At 32.6% G+C, this 15,201-nt stretch overlaps 1 protein-coding gene across 3 annotated transcripts; it reads left to right on the forward strand.

Moving 5' to 3' along the window:
• Positions 1-4,739: 4,739 nt before the first annotated feature.
• On the forward strand, positions 4,740-14,723 carry LOC143084923 (thyrotroph embryonic factor-like). Of its 3 annotated transcripts, XM_076260989.1 has the most exons (6): positions 4,740-4,960; positions 8,533-8,871; positions 10,042-10,137; positions 11,108-11,194; positions 12,298-12,380; positions 14,098-14,723. In XM_076260989.1, exons 1-6 carry the CDS (start codon positions 4,870-4,872, stop codon positions 14,338-14,340), a joined length of 939 nt encoding a protein of 312 aa, XP_076117104.1. In that variant the 5' UTR covers positions 4,740-4,869; the 3' UTR covers positions 14,341-14,723. The 3 variants fall into 3 exon arrangements, with proteins under 3 accessions (XP_076117104.1, XP_076117105.1, XP_076117106.1); XM_076260990.1 differs by lacking the exon at positions 11,108-11,194; XM_076260991.1 differs by lacking the exon at positions 10,042-10,137.
• The last annotated feature ends 478 nt before the right edge of the window (positions 14,724-15,201 follow it).

A 15,201-nucleotide genomic window follows, 5' to 3' on the forward strand; every position in this document is an offset into this window, starting at 1 on the left:
CAGCGAAAGCTCTTTTTTTTGAGAGCCCAGGTGGTCGTGTGGTCTAGCGGGACGGCTGCAGTGCAGGCGATTTGGTGTCACGATATCACAGTAGCATGGGTTCGAATCCCGGCGAGGGAAGAACCAAAAATTTGCGAAAGCAAATTTACAGATCTAACATTGTTGGGTTGATGTTTAGACGAGTTGTATATATATATATATATATATATATATATAAGTACGTCTGAGTCAGTGACAACTCTACAAAGATTAATCCATCGGATCACCAGCAATGATGGTGATACACGGCTGTGTACATAATGTATATACAACTCGTCTAAACATCAACCCAACAATGTTAGATCTGTAAATTTGCTTTCGCAAATTTCTTTTGTTCTTCCCTCGCCGAGATTCGAACCCATGCCACTGAGATATCGTGACACTGCAGCCGTCCCGCTAGACCACACGACCACCTGGGCTTCACAATAATAAAGCTTTCGGTGGCCGTGTGTTACCTTTCCTCGTCAGTTTTAATCTAGCGTCGTACTACAGTACATGATATATATGGCGAATCCCGGCGAGGGAAGAACAAAAAAAATTTGCGAAAGCAAATATACAGATCTAACATTGTTGGGTTGATGTTTAGACGAGTTGTATATAATATTTATATATATTATAATGTGACAAAAATATACAACCAGCAATATTAACGGTGTTCGTTTCTTAAGATAAATAGTTCAAGCTCAGAATGTAATCTGTGTAAAATGTTGAAAATTTCTTATAAAAGTCGAATAGAAATTCTGAATTAACGAAAAACAACGAACGTTTCAAAATTTCCCGTGAGGAAATCTCCACAAGCAGTGAAATTGTTATGTGTTTGGAAGGGTTCTTAAATATATTGTATTTTTTCTGCAACTCTACAAAGAAAAATTAAGATATTTCTGTGTGGTCAGTGGATTCCCCATAAAAGGAAATCATATACTGGCCCCGTATGTTCCCGTATATTCCTATAGGAAATCATATGCTGGCCACGTATATTCTCGTATAGTCCACTAGGTAATCATATACTGGCCCCGTATATATATATATTCCCGTATATTCCAATTTAAACTAGTCTGTTTGAGTTTTATTCTTGTTTTAAAGTTAAAACAATAAACTATATAAATTCAATATTAAAAAAAAAGTATAATTCACATGAGGAAAATGTATTCCCCGCACAAAACGTCGCGTGTTTTTTCATTATAAAAATATAAGGGAAGTTTTTCCCGAAAAAATAAGAAAAAAAGACGAATTTTGGAAGAATCTGGTGCCATCTCGTACTTAAGAATAGCATTTATTATCAAACAATGTATATGTATAAAGCCCCATTCCCACTAGACCACGATCGCACCACGCTCACCGCGATCTAAAATAAATTCAGATCGTGGTGAGGTCGCGGTATGAGCGGCATAAAAATGTAAATTTCCGTTGCTTTCACGATGCTGCTGCGTCCTCATTACGTTTCTACAACGATCCCACTACGATTATACCACGTTCTCACCGCGCTTATTCTGCGACCTCACTACGCTTATCAAGAAAGATCTTTCTACGCTCATCACGTTCTCACTACGACCATACCACGAGTTATCCGATTGCAACACGATCTTACCACGCTTCTACTGCGATTATAGCACGTTCTTACCACGATTTGACTACGCTCATACCGCAATTTTACTACGTTCTCAGCAATAACGTTGACAATACATCGTTTTCGATATCAATACAGTTTCATTCCATCTATTTCTGATTAATACGTAGATTTCGCGGAAACAATACAAAATCTTCTAGAACACGTGGGCGTGGTGATAGGGGTTGGTGAAGAGGCAGATGGAGCTTTGATAGTAACGAATCCTGATCAAGAGATGTCGGTCCGACCAATCCAACCTAAATTACAACCTATTGCTGGTCCATAAAGCTCAAATGACGATATTTTAGTGAACGATAGCAGAGATGACACAGATGTGTCAATAGATATAGAAATATGTGGTATGAGTGCCAATGAGACAACTCTCCATCCAAGTAAAAATTTATAAAAGTAAACCATTATAGGCCAAGGTACTGCCTTCAACACAGAGCCTTGGCTCACACCGAACAGCAAGCTATAAAGGGCCCAACAAATTCCTAGTGTAAAACCATTCAAACGGGAAACACAACGGTCTAATCTATGAGTTTGGCTGTCCCTTTGGTATCTTTCGTCCCTCTTCTATATAAAAATGAGAATCATGGTTGAGCCGTTAGAGAAAATGGACAAGAAGTACTAATTACATACAGACAAACAAAATATGGAGAGAAGTAGTATAGTTTACGTGAACATGACAATGAGAATGATGGTCGTAGTGTGAACGCACACGGTAGTCAGATCGTAAGGAAACGTGATGAGGACGGCAAGGGCGTGGTAGAATCGTACTATGGTCTTGAACAGCGTGGTGTAAACGTGGTATAGTCGTAATGGAAGCGTAGTTGGGTCGCGGTGAGAACGTGATGGTCGTAGTGAGGTCGTTATAACGTTATCGTCGCTGTGAGATCCGGTAGCGCAGTCTCTCCGAATAGAATCACGCTCTCGCTACGATGGTACAGCGACCTTTGCGATCTTATTACGACCTTGGTGCGCTCTCACTTCGCTTCTACTACGACCTGATTTTGCCACGACCGCACCACGATTGTTTTGAACATGTTCAAAGTTGGCCACGCTCATCACGATCTTGAAGACCTCACCACGACCGTGATACGACCTTACTAGTGGGACTGCGGTATAAAATCGAAAATAGCACACATATTTATTAAAGATTACTGTATAATACACTTTTCTTCTTCTTAAACAACTTGATTTAGACAAGGATTTGTTTAGTAAGAATCTTAATATGCAAATCCTTGATTTAGATCACCAATAATGATATCAATAATGACGTTGCCATATTTTCCAAATATCTATTCTTATCAAATGTTTTATTAAAGTGTCTCTTTAATTTTTCGGGATTCATTGTCGTCTGAATTTATTTCTCTGCGGTCATTCACCCTAATATTTTGATAACACGTGCATGGTTTATTTGAGACGATGATTTGTTGAGTACAACCGTACTTGTATTCATCACGTGAGTTGTAAACGTGTCCAATAACGTGGGAGATTTTCGATTCACGTGACTCGATCATAGATGCAATTTATAGATCCAGCAAAAAGTTTTAAAACTTTTAGACAAGGACGTATATGTTAGTTATACGTCCTTGCTTTTAGAGTATCAATGGATTTATTAAGATATGTTTGTATTCACTGTTAAGTCAATATACTGAATCGACACTAATACAGGACTGTTTTTCATGTTCGCTTTGTAAAGTAAGAGTTCATAATTCCATGACATCCTGTGTTTTAAAAATAGATTCGGTAACCTTTCTGGGCTGAGATAAACACATGTTGAAGAACGTGAACTATTTATAGAATTGATCAGATTTGGACACCACAAATACGCGAGGCGGTAACTTACCACGTACAGAAAATAAATCATGATTGTTTACGGACTTTTCAATAGATGAAACATAATTTTGATCAATTTATTCTAAATGTATTCAGGGGAGAGGGTGTCTATTTGATTATTTTTCTTAGGGGCCAGCTGAGGCACGCCTCTGGGTGCGGGATTTTCTCGCTACGTTGAAGACCCATTGGTGGCCTTTCGGCCGTCAGTGTCTCAAGTGCTCTTTGGTCGGGTTGTTGTCTCTTTGACACATTCCCCATTTCCATTCTCAATTTTATAGTATACAATTCTGATACATGAAATAAATAAGATTCAGAGACAAGTGAAAATTGCTGTTATTAAATCTGTCTCCTAATTACAAGCACGACACTTACTATAGAAACTAGCATAACATTAAGAACACTAGCTAATATTTTTGGGACCGGTGGACATGTACAAATGCATAAGATCTGTGGCAAAACCTAATTGTGGACCCCCTTTTTTTAAGATCAGTTCTTTTTGAATTGGGACACTATATATGGTTAGAACCCCCATTTAGAAATGGCTGGATTGGATCCGCCTAATCATAACATATGATATTTTTTTATGTTTTACATGCCCTCTTAATATATTCTAACCTCTTCTATATATAAAAAAAAAAGCAATAAAGTATTTTTTACTGAAAAATGTTTATATTCTGAATTAAAAAAAAATAATTTAAATAATTGGGTCCACTGGCAATATGTCATATATTATTTACATTATAATTGTCAAATTTAAGGAATTATATATTTAAACTAGGAATAATAAGAGGCTTATATCTAGGAAAAAAACAAGGCACACATTTTATAAATGTAGGAAAAACGTCACAAACTTCTGAAAAAAAATACAAATTATCAACAAAAAAAAACCTAAATAAGTGCCGTTTAATCTGTACAGAGTCTGTACATGCAGTAGCTGAACAGTCTGGACAGGACGATTGACATAAAATGAAAGAGGTAGATTCTGAAGCCAATTTATTAGTTAATATAACCGTTCGTTTTGTGTTAAAAACTTAAAATTTCAACTACAACATTTTACTCCCAAACAATGTATTAAAGGAGCTTATGTTTATAATATTTCATGTAACCCGACTTAAAATAAAATTTTCCATTCTATTCTTTTAAAGGAGCAAATAATCTTCAGTCCGATCCAAACCACATTAAATCTATCCATATTCCTTATACGCTTTGCTCCGAATTCAATTCGTTTTCACACACAGGTAACCAGTACTTATTGACAAGTGCCCGTCTTCTGATTGGCTGAAGTCATTTATTGCATGGTGTCAAACGTGTGTGGTCGGCTAACGTAAACACAGGTTTCTAACATTTGGATTTAACAGTTTTAGAATTGAAAAGATAGTAAGATGTCACTTTTTGGATTAGGACACACTAGCTACAGTCTTAAGGAACTTCTAGAAAACCCAATTCTCCAAAATCCGCCTCAATTTAATAAAGGTAAGATTAAATCGATTTCAGTCTCAGAGGCGAAGGTCAAATTATGTGTTGTATAACAATTTTTTGGTGGTTCCACAAGCAAAGAACAGTACAATATGCACATTTCTAAATCAATAAACAAATGTATATAGCTTGCAACACAAATTGCATTTATCGAAATTTATTGAAAAGATAAATACCACTCTCTCAAAGAAATTGACAATACAAGTCTTTCAATACTACGCATTTGATATAGATAATTTTACTGGGCAACAAAAAACCTTGGCATTAGATGTGCCATCATGTGGGGAAATATAACTTAGTTGAGATCTGTTGTGTTTTGTGAACACACTGGTATATATTGCATATTGTTTAAAAAATCACCAGAGAAACTGATTCCACCAGCAAATCTTGTCATGTGTAAGACAATTTTTATCCTTTATCAACAGTCAAATTTAAATATTTAACTGTCTGAAGTGGATAAATAACGTATTACACTCAATGCAGTGGTAGAATCTATATATATTTTTATTGAGATTCTGCAGAGGTTTCAAATAATATATATTGTTTCCTTTTTGTTTGTTGAAAATATTAGCATGATTCGCCAAAAGCTGTCTATTTTCTTAATGTTCAAAAGCAAGTGGACATTTTATCGTAATGCACCAAAAATTACCATTAATGTCATTTAGCGAGTACTTTTTAAGTTAAGATTTTTTCACTATCAATACAACTTGTAAAATTTTATGTTTTGTAATGAAATAAACTACAAAAAATATTTATTCTAAAAGATAATGCAAATTGAAGTTTGAAGTTCTAGTTTATACATTTTACTTCTAGAAATGAGTCTAGTATAATTTTTATATCACATTTTCGTATCATTACACTGACACCAGGATGTGTGAAATGAAATTGGATACTAAGCATTTATCATGCTTTTCAAAAAAATATGATCAAATCAGTGAATGACTTCCCTCCAAAATTATTGAAATCTTTTCATTCTTCATTGACAATAATTATATTTTCAAAGACAATAATTATATCTTTATGGTCTTGGGGTAAATTATTTGTCTCCATTCAGACTAAATGACCTGAGGGTGTATATACATGTAATACAAAGAATCCGGGTCCGTCCGCCCTGATTTCGGTTCGCCCTAGTTACTGTTAGCCCTAGTTCCGTTTCGCCCTGATACCTGTTCGCCCTGATTTTTATTTTTTATTATAGTGTTGTGTTGTGTGTATTTAATTGAATATGTTGAAGTCAGTCTACAATTTCGCCGAATATTTACGAACTATTGAGAACCAAGTTAGTATCTGTATGTAATTAAGTTACTAGAAAATCACTATCACACATCCTTTTACTTTACATTTCCACACATGATTTGATCAATAAAAATGATACATTAGGAGCACTAAAGTTATACATAAGAAAGTGTTCAAAGTTCAAAGTGTTAATTGATCTAAAATTCTTTACGGCTGAACGTTGTATAGTGGGTTGTCGGACGGCTCGTACAGTTTGGCAATAACTTTGTAAAAATTTTATTTGAGAAAAATGTTATTTTCATTATTAATCCATCAAAGACAATTCATATAACAATCAGTGATATCAAAGATTTCAAATTATCAGCTATCAAAATTCAATCAACAGTAATTAAAAGTAATTATAAAATAAAGTGTAACAATTAATGCAGCCAAGAATTTAATTTCATTAATATTCTGTATTTAACTTTTAATAGATATACATAAATTTTAATATAAATAAATATATATTTCTTTCATTAATGTATCATAATTGAAAATAGGGCGAACGAACTCAGGGCGAACGGATTACCAGGGCGAACGAACCTAGGGCAAACGTGTAATCAGGGCGACCGATCCCGATACCTAATACAATGTACATGTATCGTGAGTTATAAAATATTCTCTACATCAGACATTTTAAGATTTTAAATTAGTATACATTTTTGTTGAGAGAGGAGAAATATTACCATTTTTCATGGAATTCATAGAAAATAAAAAAAGTTGAATTTTGACCCAAATAGTATTGATATCAAAATCCCTCATGTTCATATTAATAAGGAATAATAATCCTGATTAGGAAACTATATACGTGTACAATGTATCTTGACTAAGAATTAAAAAAATGAATTATGATGTAACAAATTACAATTTCCTGCTTTTCTGATTTTATTTTGAGATGATTAAGATGATATGAATAAATAAAATGATGAATTCTACAGATTAATATTAAACATATTCATTGACAATTTAGACATGTTAGATTGAGGATGACCAAATGGGTTCTGTCGATCAGCAGCTCTCATGGGTTCTGTAGATATACAGATCTTATGGGATCTGAAGTTCAGCAGGCACAGCTCTTCTAATTTACAAATGTATGTGGATGAGCAGCTCCCTATATATGCCCTGTAGATGAGCAGCTCCCTATATATGCCCTGTAGATGAGCAGCTCCCTATATATGCCCTGTAGATGAGCAGTTCTAATGGTTTCTGTGGATCAAACAGTAAAGTTTTGTGGATATTACCATTTCAGCAGTAAATTTTATTTTTATGGAAAAATATCAAACCAAAGATGAATTTATCATGTTACAAAATGTATTGTTTAGCATATCAATTGGGTGAATATTTTTCAGCTGCAGTGACTTAATGCTTCTAACTTGCTACCTATTTCAATCCCCTCAGGTACCCTCATGTGAACAGGCCTTATATAAGTAATATACCTGAACTGTATGTACTGTCTATCATATCAGTCGTTAGTACACATGTACTTCCAATGGTCACTGATAAACAGTATGATAACATCAAGACAGTTAGATTGCTTGAATAACACTGCTACATAAGATATCAAATTTGGTGCCTTATAGATTAATAAATAACTGTTATCAAATTTGGTACCACTTATATATTATAATGTAATTGCACACACAATTTCAATGAATGTTGCACGTCTGATTTCTGTTTACTTGATTTTGACAGCTTGAGTGACAGGTATTTTATATAGAAGTGTCACTATTTGCTAGTATGTGTATAATAAATGTATTAATAATGATAATCAGTATAAGAAATATACATTTTTGTTTCTCTTTGAACACAAGTGCTAAAAGGTCTACCTGTATCTCATAATTTATTTATATCATGATATTATGATTGATACAATTATAGTTTCAAAATTAAGAAGTCAAGTCTGTTTTGATTTGGTTCAATCAATATCATTGTTTTAATGGATACATCAAATATTTTTGTTGTGAGGATTGCTCCTTTATTGTTTTTGACTGAAAAAAAAAATCATTTTTAAATCTGATAGACATAATCTTTTCTAGTGGTAAGGGTCCCTGAAATTTTAACTAGTGATCCTTTGCAATTACAATTAATGTAATTTTGCAGAGACATAGCTTGTCAGAACTCTGAAAACTAAAGGATATGTATTTTCATTAGTTAAGAATATTAAAATATTTTTATTTCCTGAAATGGTTATTAAATATCTGAATTGTTAAAAACTTGAACTACCTTGTTTTGTAACAAACATTTTGTATGTTAGCCATAATGTTGCATGTAGTACAAAAGTTTTGTAATTTCAGATGGAGGAAGTCTCAAGCCAAAGGAGAAGGGTAGTATGTCACCTACCTTTGACCCAACGTCAGCTTTTCTGGGTCCAAATTTATGGAGCAGTGCTGACTACACTGATGGGGACATAAGTTTAGAGTATATGGACTTAGATGAGTTTTTATCTGAGAATGGCATCCCTGTAGACCTCGATGAGGCCTCTAATGGAAGCAATAAGTCTAAAGACAGCCAAGTCTCTTCTCCCAAGGAGTCAGACTCTGCACCTACATCAACAGTCAACATCAAGGAAATTCAAAGTCCTCAAGAAGATGACATGGAGGATTCAGATTCAGATGAAGAATCTTGTGAAGAAGGTATTTATATAAGTTACATTTGTGAACATCATGTGACTGAAACATACATGTATGTAAACATCATCTGACTGGAACATATTTTAACATCATGTGACAGGATCGTTTGTGAACCTCATGTGACTAGAACATTTGTTATTGTCATTTGAGAGGCCCCTCATGGGGGGTCCTAGTAATCACATAATCACCATTTTTTTGCCAATATAATCACATAATCATTAAATATTTGCTTATCTTTAGTAATCAAATAATCATAAACTAAAAATACAGTCCTAGGTAATCAAATAATCATGAAATATTTGGCTTAATAATCAAATAATCATTAAAAAAACGGCCAAGTAATCACATAATCAAAAACCCCATGAGGGCCCTCATTTGACTGGGACATTTGTGAATGTCATGTGACTGGAACATTTGTGAACGTCATGTGACTGGAGCATTTGTGAATGTCATGTGACAGGAACATTTGTGAACGTCCTGTGACTGGAACATTAGTGAACGTCATCTGACTGGAACATTTGTGAATGTCATGTGACAGGAACATTTTTGAACGTCATGTGACTGGAACATTTGTGAACGTCATGTGAGAGGAACATTTGTGAACATCATGTGACTTGAACATTTGTGAATGTCATGTGACAAGGAAGCATATTGTGAATTGATCTGGTCATGTGATTGAGCAGTTCAGCATTTGACACACACTCTTATAAGTTATAAAGCTTGCTGATCCCTTTACTAAAAAAAAAATGTTTACACATCAATATTGTATATTTACTTCTAAATACAAAGTAAAATTTGCATGTACATGAATATCCACATGATTTTAAAATTTGTACACATACAGAAATTTAATATTACATGTATTGAAGATGAATGCAAACTGAATACAAACTGATCTCAGTTGAAAATCTAAGATAAAACTAACTTTAGAGGAAAAATAACATGAATAACTTATTTAAATGCAAACAGAAGGAGACACCATGTTTTTCACAGTAATCAAACAGAGGAATTTGTGTTTTTCACACACAATAAACATTACGCAGGCAGGCAATGACCGGGTACATACATTTATTGATATAAATGATTAAAAGTCTACAGGCTGAAGAAAACAAACAAAATATTAAATCTATAAATCTGTTTCCATAGTAACAGTAGATTTGCTATGAATTTCAGAGAAAAAGAAAGATGTTGTAGAAAGTGGTAGTCTGTTAGATATAAACATTGAATTCAATGTCGCTGAACAAGATGTGATCTTATCAACCGTACCAGGTCGGTCTTATACTGAACCTTTTCTCAGTCTTACATTGGTTATCTGTAGCTAAAACAGTCCATACAGGTGAAAGATTCAGAAAGCTCAAAATACATACATATATCTTATTATTCTAAATAAAATAAACATGTTAAATAACATACTTGTATATGTTTTGTTTATTGTAAATTTCCATTTTTTTTTCTTCAAAATTCCACATTTTGCAATGCAAAATGAACACAGTTACTTTTAATTAATACCAGAATACCATGAATACATTGATGAGCATACAGATATGTTTATATTAACCAAATCATTTAAATCTAAGTTGGATTGTTTTAGCTTTCACTTTTGATTTTGCTAGCAATAATGAAGGATTACTATCAGAGACAAAACTAAATAAATTTGATCCTTTCATTATTGTCTCATTATATATAATCATGAATATGCCTGAAAAAGAAATCGCCTGAACATTCATATACTCACGTACACCATGTAGTATTGATTTAATCATTAGGTGTCTTTAGGAAGGACAATGGTCTTTAATGGCTGATTAGCATCTATGATAGATATGGAAAAGATTACTTAAGACTTAAAATCTTTTTACCTTAGCATTTTATTTTTGATTATAAATGATTTTATGGATTAATTTAAATTTTAATCCTAAGATAGATTAACCAATAATGTCTTAGTTAAATTGCTGTCATGATGTTTACCAGTTTGAAGTAGCCATGCGTCTATCCTTTTAAAAAATGAATTTTAAAAATGAAACATAGGTTAGAAAGTCAATTTAAAAAAGGTTTCTTATTCAGGCATGTTTCTCTTTTTGTTTGAGTTACTTCACAAAGCAAGATGTCGTTTAATTCTGTGTAATTATACAATGAATGTATGATTCCTAAAATGACGTCTTGTCTGGTTGGAGGGCAGCACATTTATCATTGTTTATTAAACTATAGAATGATGTTAACCAATGATATTCCTATGTTGTAGTCGTACAGAATGGAGAAAGGCGTTCCCCTGTAGTAGAAATAGATTTTAGCGTTGAGGAGGGGGAACAAGAATTGGTTAATGTCCCAGGTAAAAACATTATTGACCAATATATATGCTGGTCAAAATATTTTGCCTGGTAAAAGAGGAAGTTGAGATATACATGTATAAATATGAAAAAACTTCCATACAACTACATAAAATTAGAGGCATCAATAGTCTATTTGCTAATATTGACTTGATTTTGTTATTACAGACTTTTAACACATGTTTTCTTTTGTCAAATGTAGACTTGTTGTAAACTGGACAAAATGGGCTGATACTCATTGATGATAAAATTAAAGTGATTCATATACATGATATAGGTGATGAACATCTTAATATCAAAAGTTTTAAGCTTTAAAGATTTCAAAATTTAAATAGTTCACACACTTAAAAGAATAAGCATATTTTGGTATGATTTCCAATGAGACATCTATCAATCAGAGTTCAAATGAAGTGGATATAAGCAATTTTAGGTCAGCATACAGATGAATTTTCTCTCTCAGTAAGGTATTTATTTATTATATGCACATCTAAAGGAAAACAACTTGTATCTATAATAACAGGGTCAATAAATGAATTAGCAAATACACTATTGGCTTTTTTCCCAGACTTCAGTCCATAACAATAGAGATTGAGAGATTTTTGTAATTTCCCCTTTTCCACAATAAGTATCCCACTTAGTTTTATTAGATTTTGTAATTTCCCCTTGTCCATCTTGGACATCCTTATGCTGTCAACTCAAATTTAACATTAGATTTTGTAATCATATCGTTGTAGAGTCAAAAATAACTGGACCCTTATTTATAACATGCATTTTAAGAGCAAATATTTATCTTTTAAGAAAATGAGAAATGAACTACTGTATTACATTTGTAAATTTTGTGACAAAATGAATAAAAATTTGATATCATTGTATTTTAACTGTCCATTCAATATCTGTAAAAATATCTTATGCATCATACTAACTTCATACTACATGTAATGTTAATATTTTGTGCAGGACTTCATTACGTTCATACATGTAAAAAAATACATTAAAAGTTTGATTTCCAGCTTTATAACTTTTGACATGATTTATATGTGTAACACTATTATCAGTAGTGAAACATTAATAGCTGTTGCTATAATCAAATGTTGTTTAATTTTAGGAGAAGAAACATTTAATCCAAAAGAAAGAAAATTTTCAGAAGATGAACTTAAACCACAGCCAATGATTAAGAAATCACGAAAGGTGAGCTAGCGTACGATTAATGTCCACTCAGAATAGCTCAGGTTTTCTTTTAATTGATTGATAACATTGTGATGGATAAATAGATAATTTCACTCCTCAGACGTCATACAAAAATTGGTGGTGTCAATTGGAGACAGTTTTCAAAAAGTCATGTGTTCATGGACCAACATTTGACTTTCATTTATAACAATGAGGCATACATGTTTTTTTCTGGTAACATGTTTCAAGTTCCTTAACTAAAGATCAACTGAGCAATTCTACATTCCATAAGAAGCAAACATATCGGCACTATAATACAAATGAGTTCACTTTTGATGAGTTAGTGTTGATGTGATAGGTTTAACACAGTCACAAGGTTTTCCTTAAAAATTATTATGAAATTTGATGATTCACTTCAAATAAAAAATTTGTCCCAAGACGATTTGCTGTGATGAAAAGGAATTTAGAGCAATTAATGCTAGATTATTAGTCCTCTACCGACCTAGTCAAAGGGGACTTTAGGTTTGCACTGCATTCGTCTGTCTGTCTGTCCATCTGCCAGTCCAGCAAATCAATTTTCTATACGTTTTATCCTCATACATGAAGATATTGATTTGATATTTGGTGTATCATGACAAATTACAGATCAAATTAAGATTTTTTTCTGGTCTAAGGATTTTCTTGCAGAGTTATGGTCCTTGTTGATTTGGCTTTCCAACTGTTCTGATTTGAGTGTCACTGATGAGTCTTTATCATGTTGAGTCTACAAACCACATGTCTAACACACTAATTAAAAGATATTTATACCAAATTTTTATCACGGATGACTATATCATGAATATCTTATGGTATATTTAGCGCAATTGAGAAGAACAGTATACTTGAGTATAGACAAAAAGAGACTTCAAAAATTGAGATGTACAGTGTACTTGAGCAGTTAGCATGAAACTTTGGTTACTGGTTTATATCTATTTAGATAATCTCCTTTTATTTTTGTGATACAACATTGAAAAATTATTGCAATCAAACTGTTCCTCTGTTTGTTAGTCTGACAGGTGTTTATATAACACCTTACTCAGGTGCTACAATTATTTGAATCTACACAAAAGGTATACGCTACCTGACATTTGTTTATCATTAAACATATCGTTGCAACAGGTATAACTTTCTTCTGCATCATTGATAGTTATACTCCGTGCATGGCGATACATGTAAGAGAGCTCTATGGAACATGTAACATAATTTGTTAAAATGAAATTACAAATATCAAACATTTACATATGAATAGTAAAAGCATTATTTAAAGACCATTAATGAAATATTCAGTGATGCGATTAAAGAAATTGTACAAGTTCTAAGAGATCAGTTTTAAATTACCTAAAAGAAAAGATGAATATAATATTGATTTGTTTAGGTTCTTACTTTTATAACTTAGTGAATATCAAAACAGAGATATGGTCTGATTGTCAATGGGACCATTTTCCACCAGAAATCAAATAATGTAGATTTCAACAAATATTATGCACAGTATGTACTACCTTCAGCAATGAGCAAAACTGTTATATATGTAAGTCAATTAAACATTGTTAATGCCCAAAGGTAAAATATGAAAAAAAAATCAGAAATTCAGAAATAGACTATTATAACCAATCAATGCTTAGGACCAGTAAGATTAAGAAAGGTTGTCTCTATTGATTCGTTGTTCTAGTTTGATATTGAAAATTTCCTTTTATTTTAGGTATTTGTTCCTGATGAACAAAAAGACGACAAATATTGGTGTCGTAGGAAGAAGAACAATGTAGCTGCAAAACGCTCAAGAGATGCACGACGCGTGAAGGAAAATCAAATAGCTATGCGAGCATGTTACTTAGAGAAATGTAATAATACACTGACAGCAGAAGTTCAAAAACTCAAGAAAGAAAACGCACAGTTAAAGAAGTCTCTAGAAGATGCCCAGCAAAAATTGAATTCCACATCATGAGAACGGTTTAATACATTGATCATTACCTGCAGCAGACATTATCATGATTAATATTTCAATGGGCATTCCTGTTCAATGTTTTATATTGTATAATGAACAGATGGTAAAAAAGGTTAACAATACTTAGGTCCTCAATATATGTATTCTGTTCCCTCCCCCCCAATTCATAAAAAAAAAAAACGGTCTGTAGGTTGTAATTTCTTTCTACATATTTTTTGGGCGCCTAAGTCACAAGTCTACTCAATTAACTCAAAAGTTATTTCTTGAATAATTTTTTGAAAAGATTATAAAAGCTTTAGAGATCTGGTGATTAACTACCTCCAGTTGAGAGGCAGGAAACAGATCCATATATTCTGTTTGGCCTAAAAGCTAGTATAGATTAACAGTACACCCTTGATATTATTCCTTTCACCTTAAGTCATTATCACCATTCATTTTGAAAAAGAGGCCAGACAAAGTTTAAACTTTTTTTTCAGTACATAATTGTCGTCCACAACCAATATTCAATATTTCGCTTTAGGCTGTATAATAGGGCTTTGTTAACTTTGCTTTAAAAATCTGACTCCTCCTTAGCAATTTAGATTTTTTTTATTTTTTTTTTTATTTAAAGCAGTGGAAATTTGATAGTTAAAATATATAATTTAACAAATCAAAATTTTTATTGAGCATATTGTATCAATGTAATGTATTGTGAATTTATAAGTTAGTGTTATGCTTGTAAAGTAACTTGGTTCATATTACATTCTTTAAAGGTTCTTTTTGACAGAAGTTAGTGAACTGCTTGTAATTACACTTTGTTCAAACCTAATAATTGTAAGGTTATGTATTTGTAATGAATTATAACCATCAAGCCAACCCCAT

Source organism: Mytilus galloprovincialis, chromosome 8 (genome assembly GCF_965363235.1).
Source record: "Mytilus galloprovincialis chromosome 8, xbMytGall1.hap1.1, whole genome shotgun sequence".
NCBI classification, from domain to species: Eukaryota; Metazoa; Mollusca; class Bivalvia; order Mytilida; family Mytilidae; genus Mytilus; species Mytilus galloprovincialis.

Excerpts from the sequence above, each read along its gene's own strand:
- LOC143084923 (XM_076260989.1), top strand. The coding sequence starts at position 4,870 with ATGTCACTTTTTGGATTAGGACACACTAGCTACAGTCTTAAGGAACTT. Across the intron at positions 11,195-12,297 it reads AGAATTGGTTAATGTCCCAG|GAGAAGAAACATTTAATCCA; the intron begins GTAAAAACATTA and ends GTTTAATTTTAG. Across the intron at positions 12,381-14,097 it reads TGATTAAGAAATCACGAAAG|GTATTTGTTCCTGATGAACA; the intron begins GTGAGCTAGCGT and ends CTTTTATTTTAG.